The sequence below is a fragment of the Microcebus murinus genome, chromosome 1, assembly GCF_040939455.1.
Source record: "Microcebus murinus isolate Inina chromosome 1, M.murinus_Inina_mat1.0, whole genome shotgun sequence".
Lineage (NCBI taxonomy): Eukaryota > Metazoa > Chordata > Mammalia > Primates > Cheirogaleidae > Microcebus > Microcebus murinus.
Window position 1 is genome coordinate 77,367,453 of NC_134104.1, and position 22,838 is coordinate 77,390,290.

The 22,838-nt window shown below is 41.5% G+C and overlaps 1 protein-coding gene and 1 long non-coding RNA gene across 7 annotated transcripts in view; one reads left to right on the plus strand and one right to left on the minus strand.

Annotated features, from left to right (window-relative positions):
* The window catches only part of DGKG (diacylglycerol kinase gamma), a 197,373-nt gene that overhangs the window by 170,935 nt on the left and 3,600 nt on the right, over nt 1-22,838 (plus strand). For 2 of the 6 annotated variants that reach the window (XM_076003280.1, XM_076003289.1), the window contains 3 exons: nt 651-771; nt 3,203-3,263; nt 13,302-15,539. In XM_076003280.1, the coding sequence (XP_075859395.1) occupies nt 651-771; nt 3,203-3,263; nt 13,302-13,400 (281 nt within the window). In that variant the 3' untranslated portion in view covers nt 13,401-15,539. Of the gene's footprint in view, nt 1-650; nt 3,297-13,301; nt 15,866-22,838 lie in introns of those variants that run through there. The other 4 variants (XM_076003261.1, XM_076003287.1, XM_076003285.1 and 1 more) reach the window with 3 other exon arrangements.
* Nucleotides 1-22,838, minus strand: part of LOC105885067 (uncharacterized) — a 119,518-nt gene that overhangs the window by 87,980 nt on the left and 8,700 nt on the right. Inside the window, exon 4 of the long non-coding RNA XR_002223673.2 lies at nt 11,407-22,433. This is a non-coding gene — a long non-coding RNA (uncharacterized LOC105885067). The remainder of the gene's footprint in view (nt 1-11,406; nt 22,434-22,838) is intronic.

Sequence of the window (22,838 nt, forward strand, 5' to 3'; positions counted from 1 at the left end):
TCTGCCCCTCCTTTTCTCCTGGGGGCCCACAATAATCTGCTGTAGGTAAAATCGTCTTTTCCTTGGCTTTCGTTAGGCGCCTGGTGTCCTGAAAGAGGTCACCGACTTTCCCGGGGATATCCAAGGAGGCTGGCTCACCAGTGGCTTACCACGGGCCAAATTTGAGGTTCATTAACCATCCATCATCGCCAGTGGGGCCAAGATGTTATTCAGACCTTCAGAGAAGTGAGGCTTGATCCAGCTATAGATAATGGCCTTTGTGAACATTTCTTCCTGTCCTAGTCCCAAACTGATGTGTTTTAGCTACACTAAGGGGGTTAAAAATTATTTCAGAAATAGCTGGTTCATCACTGATGTTATTCTACACTTAAAGAGGTTTCTTGGTATGGCATCTTATTTACTGCATGCATAGTAATGTTCTCAATCAAAACCTTTTTTCCCTAGAACAGGATTTCTGTTCATGAAAAGGTACAGTTTTTGACCTTTGGGGAAATGCCCTATTCAGAGTGAGTATGAAATAGCTGTTTGGTGGGAGACGAAAGGATGCTGACGGACCTGGGCTGGCCATCTGGGGACCAGACTTTCTGGCCAGAACCTGCCCGCGGAACGGAGAGAAACGTATGCGCTGCTTTTGCTGTCTCGCTCTGCAGACCTCAGTGACCAGCTCCTTGAAGTGGTGGGGCTGGAGGGAGCCATGGAGATGGGGCAGATCTACACCGGCCTGAAGAGTGCGGGCAGGAGGCTGGCCCAGTGCTCCTCAGTCACCATCAGGTATGCCTCCTCTTTCCCTGGCAGTCTCCAGCTTCCCACCACCCCAGGCCTTCTTGCAGACAACAACCAAAAGCCATCTTTGGATTTCCGAGCGGGGAGAGTGGGGCACAGAAGCTTGATGACATTAGTAAAGAACACCTTTGTAGACCGTTTTCCAAGTGTGATATTAAATAATGCAACCATTCAGGACATCAGCTGGAGGATGCACCACAATCAATTTGCTGTTCTCTTAAAATGACCTGGTGAAATTCTCCAAACAGGACTGTGAGATTGAGAGGTCCAGAGAACCAAAGGTCCAACTCCTTGACTCTTTTATCTTTACAAGTTAAAATGTTAGATGTATGCCAGAGGGCACACTCATAAAAAACAGGTGTGCCAGGGTGCGGGAGTTCAAGACTACAGTGAAATATGATCAGGGCTACTACACTCTGGGTGACAGAGGGAAGCCTATCTCTAAAAAACAAACAAACAAAAAACCCCACCAATTTAAATTAAAAACAAAACAGGTGCTCTGTTCTGCTCTTTCTTGGATAGTGGCCTTAGAAATGCTATTTACTGCATGCCTTTGTATGCTAAACCATCAACATCAGCAAAGCTGTCTTAATTGACTAAGAAGTTGACAAATTTTCAGGGGTAGATCACACAGGTTAGCCACTGCAGGCTCTAGGAAGAGATGGGGTCTAACAAGGTGATCCTCAGATTTCAGTCTCTGTTTAATCAAGACAACTGGTCACATTTTGTCTCAGATTCTTTCCTCACTTGATTATTTCAGAAAGTCTTTATTCCTTTTCTTTTTCCCTTTGATTACTATGTGTCAAATCTATTAATATGCCTTGGAGATCTCCCAGAGGGGACCACAGCTGGCAGAGTTTCCTGAAGGTATTGGACCTCCGATCCCTTTTCTCCCAGAACCTCTTGGGCAGGTGTCATCAGAGCAGGTTCAAGAAACTCTGCTCTGCTCTTGGCACTACCTTGCATCCCTCAGAGAGGTTCCACAGCCTGCTCCCTGATGGCGCTTAGCTTAAGGTCTATTCTACTAACCCCTTTTCTTGGTTCCCTCTCTTTGTCTTCTCTGTCTTTCCTACTCCCCAAAGCTTTGCTCCACTTTATTTCTGAGCTGTTGTGATGGGGCCCCTGTTTTCCAGATTAATCTCACCAGCTCCGTCCTTTCTCTAGGACTCTCATACTGAGTAGGTCCAGTCTGGGAGCATATCCAAGCCATAACTTACGCAGACTGCAGAGAACATAATATCCTCATCCCTGAGGAATCAAAAACGCCTCGGATAAGAGGCAGGAACTTTCCCTTATATTCAGGAGGTCTGTTTCCAGACAGAAACAGAGGGGCTGAGCCAGGAGCCCCATCCTCCTGGGCATTTCCCAAATACTCTCCTCAGCTCAAAGAACCAAAATGCCACTCTTTCCTCTTATTATTTGTTTTTATTATTAGATTTATTGTTTTTATTATTAAATATCCTCAGGGTCAGTCAGAGAAGCATCACATCAAAACACAGCTTTCTCCTCTCATTTTATAATTTCAAAAACAGGACAGATGCCAAAGCCAGGTGAGGGCTTCTTGGTCAGTGGATGCTAACTGTTTCCCACTCACCCAGACCAGAGACCTCCAAAAGGGCCTGTCTTTTCTTCCAAAGGCAATGTGGTATGAGTTCATGACTCTTCTGCAGAAGAAAGTCAGAAGACCTCATCTCTCTCCTTTTAAGAATCCACATGCTAAAGAAGCCTTGTCCCAAGCAAGAAAGCCCCACTTTCTCCTCTCCTCCTCTCCTAGCCATGGAGGCAGCATTCCTGGATAACCCTCTTTCCCGGCTAAGCCAGGGCCAAGTTCACGCAACCCTAGAGTACACTGTTGTTCAGGAGACGAAAAAAAAAAGGATATCGGTTCGGACCAAGTGCAAGGCGAGACACACTCAGACCTGAGCTGTACCTTGCATGGGTTGGAGACGTTACCTCATTGACATGATGCAACCTCTCACTCAACATAGAGCCTAGGCCCTTTCCCATTGCAGAGTGGGGTTTTGGCACCAACTGCAGGCCCTCTGGCTGATTGTTTGACTGAGGAGGGTCCGCTCAGCAGTGCTGCCATGCCTGCTGGCCACTGTTCTCCAGAACTCTGCAGATTTCACTGCTTACCCGCAGCAGTGTTTCTCAAAGTGGGGTCGGAGGACCAAGGCAATAGAATCACCCAAACTGCTTATTAAAGTGCAGATCCTTGGGCCTGGTCCCAGACCTGCCAAGTCGGAATCCCTGCACTGGGCCCAGAAATCTATTTTTAACAAGCTCCCCAGGAAAGTCTTAGAGAAACTCTGCTAGATAGGCAGATAAGGTCTTCCCACTTCTGTTTTCCTGCTGGGAACAATCTTGATTCTACAACTCCAAGAAGCTTACTGTGTTCTTTTGGTTTTCTGGGTTCCAGGACTAACAAGCTGCTGCCAATGCAAGTGGATGGAGAGCCCTGGATGCAGCCACGTTGCACAGTAAGTTTTGCCAGTCTTTGCAATAAGGATGAGAAGCTTTATTTATTTTTCATATTAAGTCAGACCCTGTTGGGCACTGACTCAATATGAAATCGCTGAATCTCAGAGTTGCAGGGACCTTGGAAGATTATCTAATGCAACCCCTCTTCCACTCTATTCATCCATTCACTCGGTTACCTGCCAAGCTTTTATTGAATGCCTGCTGTGTGCCAGGCACCGTGAGGTGCCAGTTACAAAACTGAAGGAGACACAGACCCGTCCGCAAGGAGTTCATAATTCTAGCTGGTGAATTCTGAGTCTTCATCCACAGTGTCCTTGACAGCCTCAGCTTGACTCATTCCAGTGGCTGGGAATTTACCACCTCAACAAGAAGACTGTTCTACTGATGAACAGTCTAATTGTTAGAAAATGCTTCCTTATGTGGAAGCCAAATCTGCACACTTACCCTACAACTTCCAGCCCATGGCTCTAACCACCAGAGCTTTCAGGAGAGAATTCCCCATGTACACAGACACACCTTATTTATCACAGATGCACCCACAGCCCTGAGGAACTACCTGAAAACTCCACTGAAAGAGTTACCACATAGGTTATCTATTTTGTTTATGGCATTATCATCCACAACCTAGCACTCTGCCTGGTTTGTAACAGTTGCACAATAATATGTGTTGATAACGAATAAAGGACTTAACAAATGAACAAACAAAGAAATGGAACATCCCCATTCCCTGACTTACTGTGTCTATTAATATGTTAGCTCTCCTTTTAGCACCACTACAAGAGCCATGCATCCTTCCCTCAGTTTGTTCTCAGTTAGAAACCCAGCTTGAAACTCTGTGGTGAAAACAAACCATTGTCCTGGTTTTCAGGGACTCTACTGGGACATTATATGAGTAATATCCTCAATGCTGTCACAAATGTGCAAATTTCAAAAGGGAAAAATTGTGCTTCTAAGGCTGGGCGCAGTGGCTCATGCCTGTAATCCTAGCACTCTGGGAGGCCAAGGCAGGTGGATCGTTTGAGCTCAAGAGTTCAAGACCAGCCTGAGCAAGAGTGAGACCCTGTCTCTACTAAAAATAGAAAGAAATTAACTGGACAATTAAAATATATAGAGAAAAAATTAGCAGGGCATAGTTGCACATGCCTGTAGTCCCAGCTACTCAGGGGGAGGCTGAGGCAGGAGAATCGCCCAGGAGTTGGAGGTTGCTGTGAGCTAGGCTAACACCACGGCACTCTAGCCCAGGCAACAGAGCCAGACTCTGTCTCAAAAAGAAATATTGTGCTTCTAGGCTTCTTCCCTCTAGTGGAGTATCCAGATAGCTCAATAGCCTGCTAGTCTGAGCCCCTCAAAACATCAAGTTGTCTTCTACTAGAGAGGGGGTTTTGATGAGCCTGCTGAGAAGATGTGACATCCTCTATAAAAGTTTTCGAAAGTAGAACTTTCTTCGCAAAATTCTTGCCTCAATCTTATGAAAACCAAGAAAAGGATGAAAACACACTATAGCAAAAACTATACTTATAATAGCTTCCCACATTTCTGGAATTAGGAAGGATAGAAGGAATTTCTACTACTTATCATTCATTTTATGGAGCTGAGTTAAGAAAAATCTATCCAAGCTCCTTCTGCCTTTTGGGAAAAAAAAAAAAATCAAACCTTCTCCTACCTGGCTCAGTGATATCTGAGAATGGGTTGCCATTCCTCTAAATCCACGCACTGGTTTTGAAATAGCCAAATACTTTCCCCTATGCCCATCCCCACCCTCCCTCCATTCCACCCTTTGGAGTTTACAACTCACCATGAAAAAATTTGTAACCAAGTGGTTTTGGGTGTGAAGTCCAGAAGTCCATGTGGAAAGATGTGTTAGTCTGCTCTTGCTGCCATAACAGGATACCACATGCTGGTGGCTTCAACAACAGAAATTTATTTTCTCACAGCTCTGGAGGCTGGAAGCATAAGACCAAGGTGCCAGCAGGGTTGGTTTCTAAGAAGGCCTCTCTTCCTGACTTCCAGCTGGCCACCTTCTCCCATGGCCTTTCCTCTGTGTGTGCTCATGTTTTCTCTTCCTCTTTTTAGAAGGCACCAGTCCTAATGGATTAGGACCCCACCCTTGGGACCTCATTTAGCCTTAATTAGCTCCTGAAAGGCCATATATACAAATACAATCACCTTGAGATGAGGGCTTCCACATTATGAATTTGGGTGTGGGGTGGGGGGAGAAAAGCATTTAGTCCCTAACAGAATGAAACAGAAAGCCATTCTTAAACTTGCAAGGGTTAAAACAAATGTACCCCTTGTTGAAATATGTTCTTGAAGGTACACACCAACTAAGAAGGGATTCAAAATTAAAGGCTTAAGAATGGGATAAAACACAGCACAAAACAACTTTTGGTAAAAATTGAAACGAGTTAAATTGGAATAAAGTTTTAAAAACCTGTTAAATATGGTCATACAACTGAATGTAAATGGCAAAAATCACTCTTTGAAAGGGAGATATATAATGTAAATATCAATAACCTGGATCCCAAACCTAAGGTTATATTAACAATGGCTGAAAACATGTGGCAGACATTGTTGAAGGCATAGTAAAACTTGTTAAATTTCTCATCATCTCTTTTCACTTTGATAATTTAAAAATATAAATTGGAGCATGGCCGAGCGGTCTAAGGCACTGGATTAAAAATATAAATTGGAAGAAAAATGTATGATAATAGCTAGATTATCACCAGTGAAATTAAAAACAGACATATGCCTTTCAAATCTGGGAGAATTTAAAATCCATAAACCCTACCAATGTAGCACAGGACAGAAAGAAACATTTAAAATTTTTTTGAAGATGAAAGAGGTTAAGACTAAATATATCAATACTGACCAAAAAAAAATAGATGAGTTCATGTTCCCTATTAAAAGACCAATATTCTCATATTAAGTTAAAAATTAAAACCCAAATATATGCCTCTTACAAAAGATATACCTAAAACAAAAGGATATATACATATATAACTTATATCTTTTTATTTCATCATTCATCAAGCATAGATAAATTAAAAGAAATGGTGATGCTAATTTTAAGCAAATTAACCTTCCCACATGGCAAAAGCATAATGCAGAATAAGAAAAGTCTATTTTTATTCGATAAAAAGTACTCTCACTTATGAGATGTAGTAGTCATAAAATTTTAGATATTTAATAATAAAATAAAAATACATACCATGAAAAAACAATATCAATATATATCTGGAAAAAATAAATATATAAGAAGTGGACAGAAAGTTATTGAGAGGCTTAAAAATGTTTGTTTCTACTTTTGAGGTTAAGTAGCAAAAAATATAAATGACATAATTCTTTAATGAAATAACTCTATAACTTATAAACAAACTAAGCATCATATTTGTTCAAGGAATTATAAAATATTTACTAAAATAGATCATAAACTAGTTTACAAAGAACAAAAACTTCTATAAATCCAAAAGCAGAAATTTATTTTCTTTGACCACAAAGCAATAAAACCAGAAATTACTAATAGAAGAGTAAATGAATAAACAAGCAAAATTCAGTCACTTGGAGACTTAAAAATTCTTCTAAAGAACAATAGATTCAAGAGGAGAGCAAAACCACCATTATTAACTACTAAAAAAGTTATAGAAATAAAAAGGCTCCAGTTCAAAACATAATGTATATAATACAGCCTAAACTATATTTGGAAGTAAATTCAAAGCCTTATAAACTTCCATTATACAAAAAAGAAAAAATGTAATGCATAATCCCCAAATTAGAAGAGCAGTAATAAAACAAACTTAGGAGAACCAGAAGAAAGAAAATAGTAATAAAGATAAAAGTAGAAATTAAATAATTAAAAAATAGGAAAATCTATGACTACTTTTTTAAACATGTCAAATGTTTGAAAACCTAATTTTTAAAACATAAAAACAGAGATCAGAGATATTGAAATAGAAAAAGATATAATATAAAATATAAATATAAATGTGTCAATTACTTTATAAGACTATATATATAATTATCTTGATTCTGATCAAATTGAACATCTTAAGAAAATGAATGAAAATCCTGGTAACCATTAATAAAATAGGAATGGTTTCAAATAATTACATACAAAATGATCTTGAAACAGATGGTCTTACTGGTAAGATTTTCCATACTATTAGGAAATAAATATTTAGGTAAACTGCTCTATAGTATAGACAAAGATAGAAAGATATCCCATTCATTTTATAAAATGAAGACAGATACAACAATGTAACAAAAATTACACTTAAAAATAAAAAGATATAGACCAATCTCAAATATAAATATAATATAAGAATTCTAGTTAAAGTATTGGTAGATAGAATTGAACAGTATGTTAAAAGAATCATTCACCCCTCAGAGCATATCAAAGGAATGGAAAGTCTTCTAATATTAATTTAGATTTAAAAATTGCATGATAATATAAGTAGATGACCCAAAAGTATTCAGTTACATTCAATATTTCTGATTTTTAAAGATAAAAACTCCTAGAAAACTAAAATCAGAAAGATACTCCCTATGTTAGACCAATAACTAATATTTTACTTAATAGTAAAACACTAGAGGAATTCTCATTGAAATCATGGACATATATGCTAACATTATTTGCAAGTTCTAGCCAATGCAATATGCATGAAGCAGAAAAGAAATATAACTATTTGGAAAAGAGTCAAAACTGTCATTATTTGTAGATGACATGATCATGTACATAGAAAGCTAACAGAATCAACTGAAAACCTCATAGGATAAATTTTTTCAATTAAGCCCTATAGAAAAGTAGACAAAAACTAATAGCTTTTCCATATACTAGCAATAACCAATCCAAAGAATATAATAGAGAAAACTTAAAATATCATAATAACAGCAAAAAGATATAAAATACTAAACTGAATTGTGGAAAATAACTGTAAGACTTAACCAATTAAAAAAAAAAAAAGATGTGAATTAGAAGAAAATAGATGGCTTAACATATGACATCCAGGAAATTGTCTGTTTGAAAAAATGTCATTATATACCAACCACTCACCTCAAACTATATTCCAAAAACAAAACAAAACAAAACAACCCTCCAATTCTGTTACTAGCTCTCGGAAAAGAAAAAAAAAAAAAATAGATGATTCCAATTACACTGTGGGCAGGGACTTTCTAAGGAAAAAAATGACATATTTGACTCTTAACAATTTTTAATTTCTACAAGTCAAGAGTCAGTATAGATATTTAAAAGGCTAAGGACAAGACGTGTGTAATACCTATCTCAAAGAGCAGGCTAATTCTTATAAGAAATCAGCTCTTAGAATCCAGCAGAAAAAAATACTAACAATTCAATAGTGAACAGACATATTACCAAAGAAATGCCATGGGCTAATACACCTGTGAAATAATATTTAATATCACAAGTCTTTTAAGAAAGGAAAGATTTTGAAATTAAAACAGTGAGAAAGCCATGCCATATTTCATTTATCAATTAGCACAACGTTTTTGTTTGTTTGTCTTAAGATAATATTCATTGCTGCCAAGTTGTGGTGAGACCAGCACACTCATGCAGTGAGGCAAGAGTGTAGACAGGTACAGCCATTCTGCAAAGCACTGGGAGCCATGTATCAAGAACCCCTACAAATATTAATATACATTGATCCAGTTCCCATTTACTTTCCCCCTTAAAAATTATTCATATATTTCTAAGAATTTATTCTAAGTAAAATACAGATTATCAAAAACATAGGCAGAGATTGATATATAAGAATGCCAATTTCTATATTATTCATCATAGCAAAAAACTGGAAATTACTGAAAAAAGCTCAACAGTTAGGGAAAGGGCTCAATAAGCGAGAGTCATCATATGGGATCATTTTCAGCCAATGAGTAAGATGTACAACGTTTAGGGGATGGTCACGCTTGAGGCTCTGACTCGATGGGGTAGGGGGCATGGGCAATATACGTAACCTTAACACTTGTACCCCCATAATACACTAAAATAAAAAATAATAATAAAAAATAAAATAAAGTCTCAGTTAATAGTTAATGACATCAAAAATGCTTGTGAACTGTTAAATGAAAACAGCTGATTAAGGTGCTGATTTCAATTTTATTAAAAAGATATAAGCATGGAAAAAAACTGAAAACAGCATATCAAAAAGTTTAACAGTTATTACCTCTATGTGATTTTTAAATTTTTTCTGTATTTTCAAAATTCTTATAAATGAGCATATATTTGTTTATGCACAGCAATATATGCATATAAAATATATGTTTATTAAGAAAACTTATCTCCTGCTTGCAGCACTCTCATGCTTCACCATCACAGTTAGCAGCATAATTCCAGCCTCAACATTCAGAATCTTCTTCTCCCAGAGTCAGATGATAGTAGAATCTCAAAGTTGAAAATGGTCCTAGTTATCTAGTCCAGTAATTCTCAAGCTTAGGTATACATCTAAATAACCTGGAGGAGTTTTAAAATCCAGATTTCTGGGCCACATCCCAGATTTTCTGATTCTGTAGGTCTGGATGCCTGAGAATTTGCATTTTCTAAGAAATTCCAAGGTGCTGCTGATGCGATGGTCTAGGGACCACACTTTGAGAACCAATAACCTAGTCAAACTTCCCGACTCATCAGTAAGTCACACACTTCTCCGTCCCTTGTGGGACCTGATTGTCCAGGTACAGCTGAAGGTCTGTGATGTCAGGGAACACTCATGAAGCAGGGCATGCTAACACCCCAGAGAACCCAGAAAGGGCTAAGACCCGAAAGACTACGCAAACTGTCCCTCTTTCCTTGGGCTCACGTTAAAACAGACTATTTCCTTAACTTCTTAAAATATTACAGAAAGGATTTGCGGCCTTGCAGGTTGGTGCCTTTGTATTTCCAGTTAAAATTAGGGCAGACCTTAGACACTTCCCAAATGGTGCGAGAAGCGTCCGCACTTGCAGTTATCGGAATCCTTCGCCCTGAGCGGGCAGCGTTTAGGAAGTCCCTCAGTTTATTGCTTCTCTTGAAGTAGTAAAAATGTGTTGATTGCAGGACATGCCCTCTCTCAAAACACAGTACACCCCCTGCACTAGTGAAGTTTAAAATTTTATTCTATTTTAAAGGGGAAATTATATGTTGCAGTAGTTTTGTGGATTTTGAACTACCATGCAAGAGTCTACTGTATCAGTTCTCTCTGTAATAGAGAGAGAACTAACAGCATGGGCTGTTGTCCTTCGTGCTTGCCAGGTGTTGGGAGTGTTACGGTTTCAAAGAAAATCTGCTGTAGTGAACCGTCTGACTTGCCCAATTATCAAAAATGTTTGGGTTTTAACTACAGAAATGCGGGGTACTCTCTATCAGGGGTGGAAAAGGTGGGCTTAGCCATATCCAGCTACCTCCTAAAATAGGCCCTTAACTATTTCACCCACTGCCCCCTAATTTGGAGGTAAGAGACTGACATCTCTTTGACTGGAAATGAGGATGTGATCTCATGCTTCTGCCCGTTATCTGGAGTAATAGAATCCACAAAGCTGACCAAAATATCATGTTACCCAGGAGCCCCAGACTCCTACCCTATCAAGACCTTTGTCAGAAACGCTGAAAAAACAAAAACAAATGAAAGGGGTTTGAGTTTCACTTCCTCCTCTTTGCCCTGGAGGTGCTAACAAGCAAATAAATAGCTCAGCTGGAGGGACAAAAAGGAGAAGCAAAGGTCTTCTATCTTCTAAAAGAAATGGGCTCTTCCAGTGGGAAATGTAGGCGCTGCGCCAGCCGCCACCCTCTGCCCCAAACGCAGCCATCCCCACGGCCAGGACGCGCTCTCCCTGGGTGTCGCCTCAGTCAGCACTTCCACGCAGGCTCTGCGCGGCTCCGGGAATACCGCGTGAATAAGCCGAAGTCCTGTCCCTCGATGGGCACGTGAGCTCAGGAGTGAGAGGAGGCTCACCACAAGGGAATGTGCCACAAATCACTATCCTCAGAGTGCCAAACTGCATGCCACAGATAAGTGCTGTCAGAGACGCCCGTCTATGCCTCACTTCCATGAATTCTGGAGTAAACACAACACCCACCATAAGACACACAACACAAGATGGTGTTGATGTAGCCTCGGTTTGCTCCTCTGGTGACTACCACAAAACAGAAAGACTCACCTCCCTTCGAGATCTCCAGGCTGGCGGAATCCAACGTGAGGGTCCCTTTCAGCTTTCGTCACCAGGTCATGCTAATGGTCCACAGTGATGAATAATATACAAATTGGCATTCTCATATATCAATCTCTGCCTATGTTTTTGATCATCTGTGTTTTACTTAGAATAAATTCTTACAATTATATGAACAATTTTTAAGGGGAAAAGGACAATGTTCTGTCCTTTCCTTTCCATTTCCTGGAGGCTTATAAATGTAAACTTGGCTCACAGGAGAGCCCTTGTAGCCAGCCACTCCCCACTCAAGCTCACCCTGACACCAGCTGTTGAATAACTTCCCTCAAACTCTTTTTCTCGTCCTGTTATTCTCCAGTGTGAAAGGCCACCTCTCGTGGTTCCTCATGACTTCACGTGAACCCTGTCTTGCCACCTCCCTTGACAGCCCCACCAGCTGTCCCACCCAGACCACATTCCTCATCCCTCCTCACCCGTCCATCCACGCTCCTCTACCCAGCGCCTTCTCCTTCTCTTTCCACCAGCACATGTCCTTCCCTTCCTTCAAATCTTAAAATTCTTCCATTTCTCCCACCAGACCCTTCTCATTCCTTACCCACCTTCTTTTTGATACCACTTGGTTTATCCTACCTTCATTTAAACTTGTCGGCGGGTCTCTCTCTTCCAGGGTTCTTCTGTTGTTCTCTGGGGTCACGCTGTCATTTCCACTAATGTAAAAACCATGAAAATGGGCTCACAGTTTCTGTTTCTTTTCACATCCATCTTTCTCTTTCTCCTCCAATGTAAGACAACAGGTATTTAACCAACTGTTACTTTCCATTTATAGTGACAGTGGGCTTTCATTGACAGTCTATCACTTGATCTTTGCAAGAAAAATATGACAAATGTTATCATCCTTATTTTACAGTTCAGCAAGCACTGGCTCCAAAGATTAAATGATTTGTCCAAAGTTTCACAGCAAAGAAGTAGAGGTGTCAGGACCCAAACCCAGGTCTTTGAATTCTAAGTGTTTCCTGTTGCCATGTCATCTTCCTACTCTGAACATGTGCCATACTTGATGAGTATTGTGGACGCACTAATAATGCAGATTATTAAGGTGGCAGTGTCATCGGGCCACATTCAGATAGACATTAAGCACGTTGAAGCTGTGGCCTGAGGATAAGATTGAAAAGAAAGGCAAAAATGAGACTTCATCAGTGTCTTTCATTTCTAATTAAAGTTTACAGGAGAAAACACTTTTAAACCTTAAAATTCCTTAAAAAATGATTTTAAAAGAAATTAGAGTGTTCCCTGAGAGGTGAAGAAAAGAGGAAACACCTGAGGGACTCCCTTGGGAACTCTCCACATGGTGGTACTTGGTCAGAGTCAGACTAAAGCCTCCCGGTCACTTGGCTGACATCTCTGCACCGCCTGGAAAGAAACGGCCAGGAGCAATGGTGGCTGGGAATCTGAAGGTCTGGGCTCCGGCTGTCCTGCCCTCTGTGTGAACGCGGGCCAGGTTAAGGCCCACTAAGCCTTGGGCTCCAATTCCTTTATCCATCCTGCAGAGGGGCTGAATGAGAAGGTCCCTGAGGCCTCCTCTGGCTGTGACATTCTGAGAGTCTATGAATAGCAAGGACACAAGACAGGTGTGAGTTGATCACCATGTGGGAAGCTCACACCTGTCTCTCCCCAGTGTGTTTCTGCCCCTCACTTCCAGCAGTGCCAAGCTCTGGGACCAGTCAGGGTCAAGTTGCCAATTTTGAAGCCATTCAAGGACGGTTGTCCTTCTGTATGGTGCTCCTTCCAGCCCGAGGCTGGCCTTCTTTCCTTTCTCTGAGACTCACTGTTCCTTAGGCTACTGAGATTTGCATGCCACTAATTCATTTCTTCCTCTTTGCCTTTAGATTAAAATCACTCACAAGAACCAAGCGCCCATGATGATGGGGCCTCCCCAGAAGAGCAGCTTCTTTTCATTGAGGAGAAAGAGCCGCTCAAAAGACTAAACAGTGTGCCAAATGCCAGCCAAGCCAAGAGCGAAAGCAAGAAACTGTACCTACACACCCACACACACACATTTATGTGCACACACACACACAGACACACACACTCTTCTCTAACCAGTGGAAGCAAAGCCACCCTTCGGGAAGAAAACTTCACCTTGCCATACGTCCTACCCATTTCAGTAATGGATGCACCCTAACAGAGCCAGTGCCAACTCAACATTTGGGGTGGGCTTTGGGCCCACAAGGGTATGGTTAGCTCGTGCAGCAACTCCCACATTCCCACCGGCCTTGAGCAGGACTTTCTGAGACTGAAGGAGAAATCCCCCTTCCTTTCCATCAGCACTGCAAGTTTCCTCACGGACACTCGCGAGGAGCAGGCTGCAGGTTTCCTGCCTGTGGTGAGGTCGGATGTGGCCGAGGGAAAGGGCTCCGGTTCCAGAGAACTTGCACAAAGGTCCCTCTGTACAGAGACAAAACGGCCCCCGGCTCTCAGAGCACACTCCCTGGCAGGGCTCAGCAAGCGCACGTTGGTTTCTTGGTTGTCCCTGAGCGACAACTTCTCCCTGAACTTGCTGAGGAGGCAGAAAGGCTGTGGAAAGCTGTGTTTCCTTTCCTGGTTCTCTGCACTGTCAGTGGACACTTATTTTCCCAAAGCCTTCTCCTAGTGACTGTATGTTTGTTTAGAGGTGGCTCCAAGAGTCCCCAGAGCTGCCTGTGCAGCACACCTTAGATGTGGTATTTATTTTCTTAGTTCTCTGAACACCTGGGAGGAAAAGCAGAGAAACTGGGATTTATTTTTCAAATTTGTGTCATAATATTGTGTAAAACGGGAAGAAAAAAAAAAAAAAACCACCCCCAGCTTCTTTCTTTTTCAAGCCAAAGCGTGTTTCCTGTTTGAGTTCCAAGCCCTGGTGGCAGACTATTCCTGAAGGCAGGGAAGATGGGAGGGAAACCGGGAGACAAACCATAGGGTGGTTCCCTCCTGCTTCTTTGCACTCACCACTCCCAGAGTGTGACCTGAAGGACCTTCTGGTGGTCTTACATGTGTGTATATATGTAGCATATATATTTATATATATATAAATATTTATTTACTGATGGACTTTTCCTGATTGAAAAAAAGCATAGGCAGTATGGGAACAGAAAGTGGGAAAGAAAAAGCAGCTCCTTGTTCCTCCAAGCCCCCATTTCATCATTAGCACACATTTCCCTGTAGTGATCATAAGGGAAACAAAAGTAGCTCCTTATCATGAAGAGGCTGAGAACTCCAATTCTGGATCCTCCAAACAACCATGACAGATATGCTGGGTAGGATGTGCTCTTCCATTTGTCAGATAAGGAAACTGAGTCTCAAAAACTGAGTCTCAGTACCATTGACAGACTTGTCTATGGTACTGTGGTTTGAGAGTAGGTGCCACTAAGAAGATATCTAATAGAGAAAAGAGCCCACACGTCTCAGAATAGGGTCATGATTGCACTTGGATCTAGCTTGCCAGGGAAAAACTAATGAGCAGCATGTGTGTGGTTGGGACAAGCCCACACGAGAAAGTGATGCTGGCCTGCACTGGAGAGAAGTTGGTCTGAGTTGGAAGGCACTAGACAGATCATCAGATGGAACTCTCCACATGTCACCTCATCATGGTCATCATAGTCTCTTTGATGTTTGGAAACACCCCTAGCTGCAGGGGTGACCTCAGTGGAGAGTCACAGGGAAGATTGAGTCACCTTCTGCAAGGAACTGCCAGCCATGACAGAGGGGTCTCAGCAGAGCTCAGTGGGCTTCATTCAGTTGGTGCCAGCATTACCCTCCTTTCCCAAGGGCAAGTCTGTACACAGCCTCACTGGGCTTCCATCCTTCTCTGAGATTGCTCAAGAGGACACTTAGGCCCACTTGACATCACCCTACTGAGCTGCCTCTAATCTCCTTTGGACAAGAAAGGAAATGTCAAGATTATGTGTACAAATTGAGCCTAACTCTGAAGAAAGCAATCATCTTGGATCCAGGACCAAGATCTAGCACCATCCCACTTGACCTAACAGTGCAGGACCCTGGGAAAGGAGGAAACCAGGCCATCTAAAGAATATCCTTAATAATTGGATCCTTGGTGATGGGACCAAGCGGCTCCAGAATGACTACAGGTACTCTCTTGGAAACCACTTGATTCTGAAATGGAGGCAGGTTCAGGTTTGGGGTCACTGATTCTAAGACATTTACAGAAGTTTGTGCATGTGTTTCAGCCCTGATCCCCCAGGATGGAGGCTGTTGAGACATGGCACTCTCAACAGGTGGAATTCTCAGAGACTCACAAGTCTCACGAAGGGGCCTGCAGAGATTGGCCTTACTGCTCCTCCATCCTAGTGCACAAGACTTGCAGTGTTGCTTGACAGACAAATCCCAAGTCCTCCTTAGAGGCACAGAGTGTAACAGACTTCACTGGAAATGCACTTCCGATTTGGTAACCTTAGTAAGTCTTGTGTTTTTTAATCTTACCTTACAAATCATCCTTGAAACACTGACTGTGGTTTCTTATTGTAGAGTACCCTATCATGGTGACCCTCATAGCAACCTCTGAGGTTAGCAGAGGAGGTATTGTTACCTCGATATCTCAATCTTTATGAGAGCCAAGTTTAATGAGGTTTAGTGACTCCTCAAAGCTACACAGTTAGCCAGGGGAAGAACCCGGTCCCTTATTTCTTGTCTTATTCTGATTCTTGCCATGTTACAGACATGTTCTCGCCTGCCCCCACACTCCTATCCCACCAGCAATAAAAACATTAAAACAGGAAATCTTCAGTACTTTGTGTTGTCCCTGAACGATGGGCTAGGAGTCGCATCTCATTATGGCTTGGTCTTTGTGGGGTTTCCCCAGCGAGTTGAGAGTGGAGATAGACTTAGTAGGATGATTATATTCAGGTCAGGGACTAGCTCCTTTCAAGAGAGTTCTTTCCACAGATGGAAAAGATACGTTAAAATTGCCAAATAAATTAGGAAATACTTGGCAGAACCTGGAAGAGCCTCCAGACTGGCGTTACATAACATGCATATACATTATACATATGCACATTATATAAGGTGACATAGTACTTAATGTGCTGTATATATTATGTAAATTACATATTTGTGAGTAATCATGATAAATATAGAGACCCACTAATCACTTTTTTACACATACTCAGTGACAGATTAGGAAGTTACTTTGCCAGAGAGTCTTAAAACTTACTCTCTCCTGATGCTTTGGTTCCAACTCCTGCCAAAAATAATTGCATCAACTTTTCCCATCTCTAGCCCCCTCTCCTCTTGGCCAAAACGCTCAGTTACCTCCTGTCCCAGCTAGGCTGTGCCTTCCGTGCAACTGTACCACAATTGGGATCCATAAAAATAGAAGCAGGGGGATGGGAAAGATCCAGACTCCCTGAGTTACAGGGCTGTACCTCAACACTCCCGGGCAGGGGGTGCCTAATGCCAACATTAAAGGGAGGGGAGGATGGGCGAGGGGGAAGGAAGGAGGAGGAGTCTCCAACCCTCCGAGGAAGGAGACTTTGCAGTCTTCCTTAGTCACCAGCTCTGGGATCCAACAGTAATCAACCAAGATATTATTTCAGATGTCTAGTCTAAGTCCCCACAGCATATCTGAAACCGTAATTTCCTAAAGTGTGTCCCACAAAACACTAGTATCCATAAAGTGTTCCATGAAAAAAGGAGTTCTGCAATCCAGTACTAGATGCCTTCTAGGGGACACATTGAGAGGCTCTGAGAACTCACAGTAAAGAACCATACTGCCCTTTGTCTGCCAACATCTATAAATTAGAAAACAGTGCCTTAAGCCCACCACTTCTTTCTTTTTAGGTCTCACTGGAGATGGGAACATGCAAGTAACTGTCTTCTGCAATAGTATCCCAAAAAGTGCTTTTCTAAGACAAGTCTCCATTCTTAAGGCACTCTTTCTTGTTTCTTCTATGTGATTGTCTGTTTTTATTGTTCCTCTCTACACACTTCAAGCAAGAATCAACAATCTAGGCTCTTTGTCCCCAGAGTGGCATAGGGATTGGATAGGGGATTAAAAGGTGGGGATGGAATTAAAGGGAAGACATGATAGCTGCCAGAGGTCAGACTTATCTGTATAGCTCCAGAAAACAGAATCAGGTCTAAAGAACACAGTTGTAGAGAGGTCAATTGTTATTCAATTTAATGCCTGCTCTTAGAGCTGGCCTAATATGGAAAAGGCTGCCTTATGGAGGAATAAACATCCACCTGCTCTTATAGGAAAAGCTTTGATCTGGTTGGATGGGAAACAAATGGTAACTGATCTACCTTGCCCAAAAATCTATTGAAATTGTTTTTGTAGGCATTAGTGTTAAATCAATACATCTATTAATTCCTTTTAAGCAGCAATTTCTTGGTGTCTTTTATTTTCTGAAAGAATGAAAAATGACTCTGAGAGAGATTTCTGGATCAGTGGGTACTATCATTTAGATCAGACCTATAATGGCAGGATTGACCTGACTCACTGGCACCCTCAAGGGTAGCTGGTGGTGGTTTTGACTGCTTCCTGGTAGCTGTAAACGTTGAAGGAGTAGTTTATAGCATTAAAGCCAAAAGAGATTTTGCATTTCCATTGGGGTTCCCATTAGCAGTTTGGAACTCTTTTCCTAGTCACAAATATCAGTCCTGTATCAGAGCTGCAATAGCAAAGAAAAAGATAGTATCCCACACCTCAAATACAATTAAATTTTAAATAAAAAAGGAGGCAGAATTGTATACACTTTCTTATGGAGCCATTGCTTTTAGCTCAACTTAATGTTCTACCATATTGGAGTGCATCTTTCAACTTTCTACTACAGAGAGAAAGTAGGGAAGGGACATAAGAAAGGGAATTCCCACTCACTGCTTACTAGTTGCCAGGCACTGTGTCAAGATCTTTATATGTGCCATCCCTCTGATCCTCAGAACAGCCTATGATATAGGCATTGTAATTATTTCATAGGTAATGAAATGAGTGTATAGAAAGATGAAGTACCTTGTCCAACAGACAGGAACATCAGAACTAGGACTTCACACAGGTCTGTTTTACTCAAAATCTATGTTTTCTCCACTATATTTTAGTGCCTTTAATATTCTATTCTAATTGTTTCCAACCCTACTAGCATCCTAGGTGACATTACATGTCATTGACAATTGATACCCTATATGTTCAACCTCTGTATAGCCATCTAATCATGTTCCTGCTGAGGAACTTCCAGTGCTTGTTCATATTTAAACTCAACAGCCTCCACAGACAGCTGGATCCCAAAACCTCACCCTTGCAATCAAATTGGCAGCCATCCCTTAATCCTCAATGTCTTCAAGTTCTAGCTGAATGCAACTCATTTCCCAGGGCTAACCTAAAAGATTTTTTTGTTCAGCTCTGTGAGTGGGAGACCAGCCTTCTTAGATTTAAATGCCATGGTCAACAGTGACTGGCCAATACCAGGAAAGAGCACTAGGGTTGCTGAAGGGAGCCTCCAGCAAGGAGGCTCTGCATGTGATCCTCATTAGTGATTGGCGTGGGCTGGGCCATCTGTGTTCCACAGGAGAACAGAATGGCAGGCTGCCTTTCAGATGCCAAGAGATGCTATCTAATGGGAAGATCCAAAGAGCTCAAAAAGCAGATAAGCATCTTTCCTCATGGCATCTCAGGGACACAGAAAACCAAGGGGTTTTGGAAATTAGCAACTTAACTTGCTAGGCATTCTACCCTTGCTACCACTTCATTCTTCATGTCTGTGGTGCAGGATGACAGCAGAGTCCTGCAGCCCCATCTGCTAACTAAAATCCCTTAGAGCCATAGTGAACCTTTGTAATCCTGAAATCTGTGTATGCAATGGCAAGTACATTCTAGTACTTGCAAGTACATCAGAGTTTACGATTAAGCCTCCAAGTCTCCCAGGGGTCAGGAAATTCTGCAGAGAGAAGAGACTGTTTAATTGGATGCTCAATGCCAATTCTAGAGGAATAATCAGAAAATATGGAGGGCTATTCAAAATGGGTCAGATTAAGAAAATGCAATTTGGAGGCAAAGAAGATAACATCTAACCCAATATCAAACATGGTAATGAGTAAATATTCTTAAATGAAACAAATGAATGAATAGCTAAAGTGGGTATCTGTCCTTCTACTCTGGAATGGATGGGGGGCAGGGGGATAAAAGCTTTTTAACTATCAACTCAGGAACTTGAAACCACAGGATGTAGAGGGAGCTCATGGGGGCCTTTAACTATCCAGACATCTGTTGAGTGATGGATACAGCTAAATATGGATCATCAAAGGGTTTTCTAGGTCACATGGAGGGCAGCTTCATGATTCAGAAAATATGAACTTCAGCTTGGACAGAAAGACAGAAATATTTGCAATCCACTTCTTAGAGATAAGGTCAGAATTGACAAAGAATAAAAGAGCAGCACAGAAGTAGAGTTACAACACAGTAAGAGATCGGCATAATAAGACACAGATTCATACAATGAAAAGAGAAAGAGAACTGGGTTTTTCAGCAGATTGATTTGGGCAAGGGAGGTGAGCATGCACACTACAGTCCAAAAATAGAAAAAAAGACTAAGAAATCCTTTAAAAAATAAGAAAAAGCTTCAAGATGAGCTAATGGTAAAACAGAAATACCCAAGTATTAATGAAAATATTATTAAATAATACCTATCATTTATTATCTAGTCTAAAGACTATTCTTTTTATGACCACCTTTGAACTTCACAAGAACCTTATGAAGTTAGTTGGTGTTATATGGTTCTCTAGGTGACAAATGAGGAAATTGAGAAAGAGCAGGTCTCATAAGGCAGATCCAGGATTCAGATCAGTCATCATCTGCCTTCAAAGCCCAGGTCTGTGCCTGCAGTACCATTATGGATTTCTCTGAGCTTCAGGCACAGGACGGGATTTACCACCCCCAAATCAGTTCCCTTGGTGGGGCTTACCTCTTCTCAGACTAGAAACCCAAGTCCCTCTCCTCTTTCTTCCACAGAGCTGGAGTGGCAAATAGCATTCATGTGTCTGGCTGCAGGGGCACACTGAGGAGGAGGAGCAGCAGGAGGTCCATGTCACCTGTGCACTGTCTCCTCCTCCTTTCTTCTCAGGTCCTTGTCCCCAGCACAAGCTGGACTGTATCCTAAGGCACTACTCAGAGAAGAAACAGCCAGCATTGAAGACCTGGCGAAGAACTGAACCAGATCAGAGTATTCACATAGCTCTAAAGATCATATGGAAAGTACACAGCGACCATAGCAAAGCTCAGGGGCAAGAGAAACAAGGTCAGGTAGTCAAACATCAGAATTTAGTAACTGATATCTAAAGGTGGAATGGAGATTAGAAGTGACCTTCTAAAAATCTATCAGGTGAATCATAATTTGGGATAAAAATACTGCCTGTAGAGGGATGTAAAAAAATTAAACTTTTTTCCTTTCCAAAAAACAAAGTTCTTTTTGAAATGGATTCTTAGAATTACGAAGTGAGGGATAGTAAAAAGGATCATGTCTCTTTATTTTAGATAATAGAAAAGGAAATGAATTTTAAAAGCCCACAATATAAGTGGCAATCCAGAAGAAGATTCCAGAAAGTCTGCATTTTGTGTTGCAGGACTAAACAACAGTACTTTCAAAGTAATAAATGAACTTTTTTTTGGTCTTTTTTTTTTAATTGGTTTAAGAAAACTGGTACCAATAGGTTACCAGAAAATGGCATCATCTGCAAGAAAAGAAAATTTATCCTAGTGAATATTTTCTCCCCCCAATATCCATGAGGTAAAAAGATTGAGAACTAGATCTTTTAACTCAGAGAACCGTACTTGCCTGTAGGATGTTAATAATAGAGGGTGCCACTGAATTGCTGTTTGGGGTTTGCAATCATCACATTCTGCTACTACCAGGCATTAAGGTAACAATAATAGCCCTGGGACGATTAAGCAAGTCCTACCTCCTGTCTGTTCCCTGCAAGCCTCCTGAAGTCCCCACAGGTTAAATATACTTCCTGAGAATACTTTCTTTTTATTATGAAAATGTTCAAACATACAGAAAAGCAGGGCCGTGAGTATAATGAGCAACCATGTACCTGTCACTTAGATTTAACACTTTGCCATATCTGTTTCATCTTTGTTTGGTTTGGTTTTTTGGCTGAAATTTTTAAAGTAAATTATAGGTATTATGACATCTCACACCAAAGTGCTTAAGCATCCATCATCACAGGGTACCCTTTCTTAAGCATTAGAGGTGCAGGATCATTCACATTGCTGGGGGAACGTTTCAAGGTGTTGTGCATATGGGCTCGGTCACTTCTCAACTGATGGAATCCAGCTGCCCCCCAGCCAGAAGTTAGTCAGGACATCACTCATAAGGAGAAAGTTTTGGGTGGAACTGAAGGAAGGTCTTAGCTGTATTCAAAACATTCCTGATTGATCTGGAAAGAGGAAAGCAAACAGCACATTAACTAAATTCTCAAGACACTAAATTGGGAAGTGTTATAAGCACTAATGATGCCAGAGAGAAAGTGCAAAACACTGGGAGGAGTTAGAAATTCACCTGAAAAATGTGTGTTCTTATTTTTTGAAATAAAAATTGTTTAAAGGGGCCCAATATTATTTTGAACCAGTAAAACAATAGAACATCATGTCTGCAGATTCATTTATTCACATGAAAACAGTTATAGCTATTGCCCCCATCATGTGGAGAATGGGAAGCTAGACTGGGGGCGGGGGTGGGGGTAGGCTGCTGTGATATACAGACAGATCCTCCCCCTCCACTGGGGCAGAACTGAGCTGGAAGTGTGTCAACCCCCGAGAGAACGTCTGGGGAGTCTTGTTGAAAAGCGTTGGCTCACTTATGCAGGGTGAGAGACAACTTGCAACAGACAAAGTGTAAGGAAAGCAGGTATCATTCCACTTGCTCTGTCCTTAGCTGCTGGGATCAGGGTGGGCTGACTGCTGATGTTCTGGACAAGAGGGTGAGCAAGGTGGTTGGTTAGTTGGCTTGCAGAGGTTAACCAGCTCAGTGATTCTGCCAAATGAAAGGGAAGCAGGCAAAATGAGTGACAGCACATTGCAGAATATTCAGCCTGTCTCAGTCAATGAATGAAATGAGTTTCCTATTTAAGCACAGCCTAGGCGGAGGCAACAGCTAGAAAACAAGGCCTGATTCCCATCCTGTGAATGGTGGACCCAACTGGGCACCCATCTGACTTCCCACACATCAGGAGGAAAAGCTTTCTTCTCCATACCCCAAGTGCACATCTGCATACCTTTGAACCATTAAACACCCTCACCTCCACCACCCCTTCCCCCACACCGTGGGCTTCATAAGACCAAGCATCACCTTTTTCTTTTCTGACATTGACATCACAAGGAATGAAAGTCTGTGTTGACTGGCACAGAGATGAAAATTGCTTTCATCATCCTGAGTGTG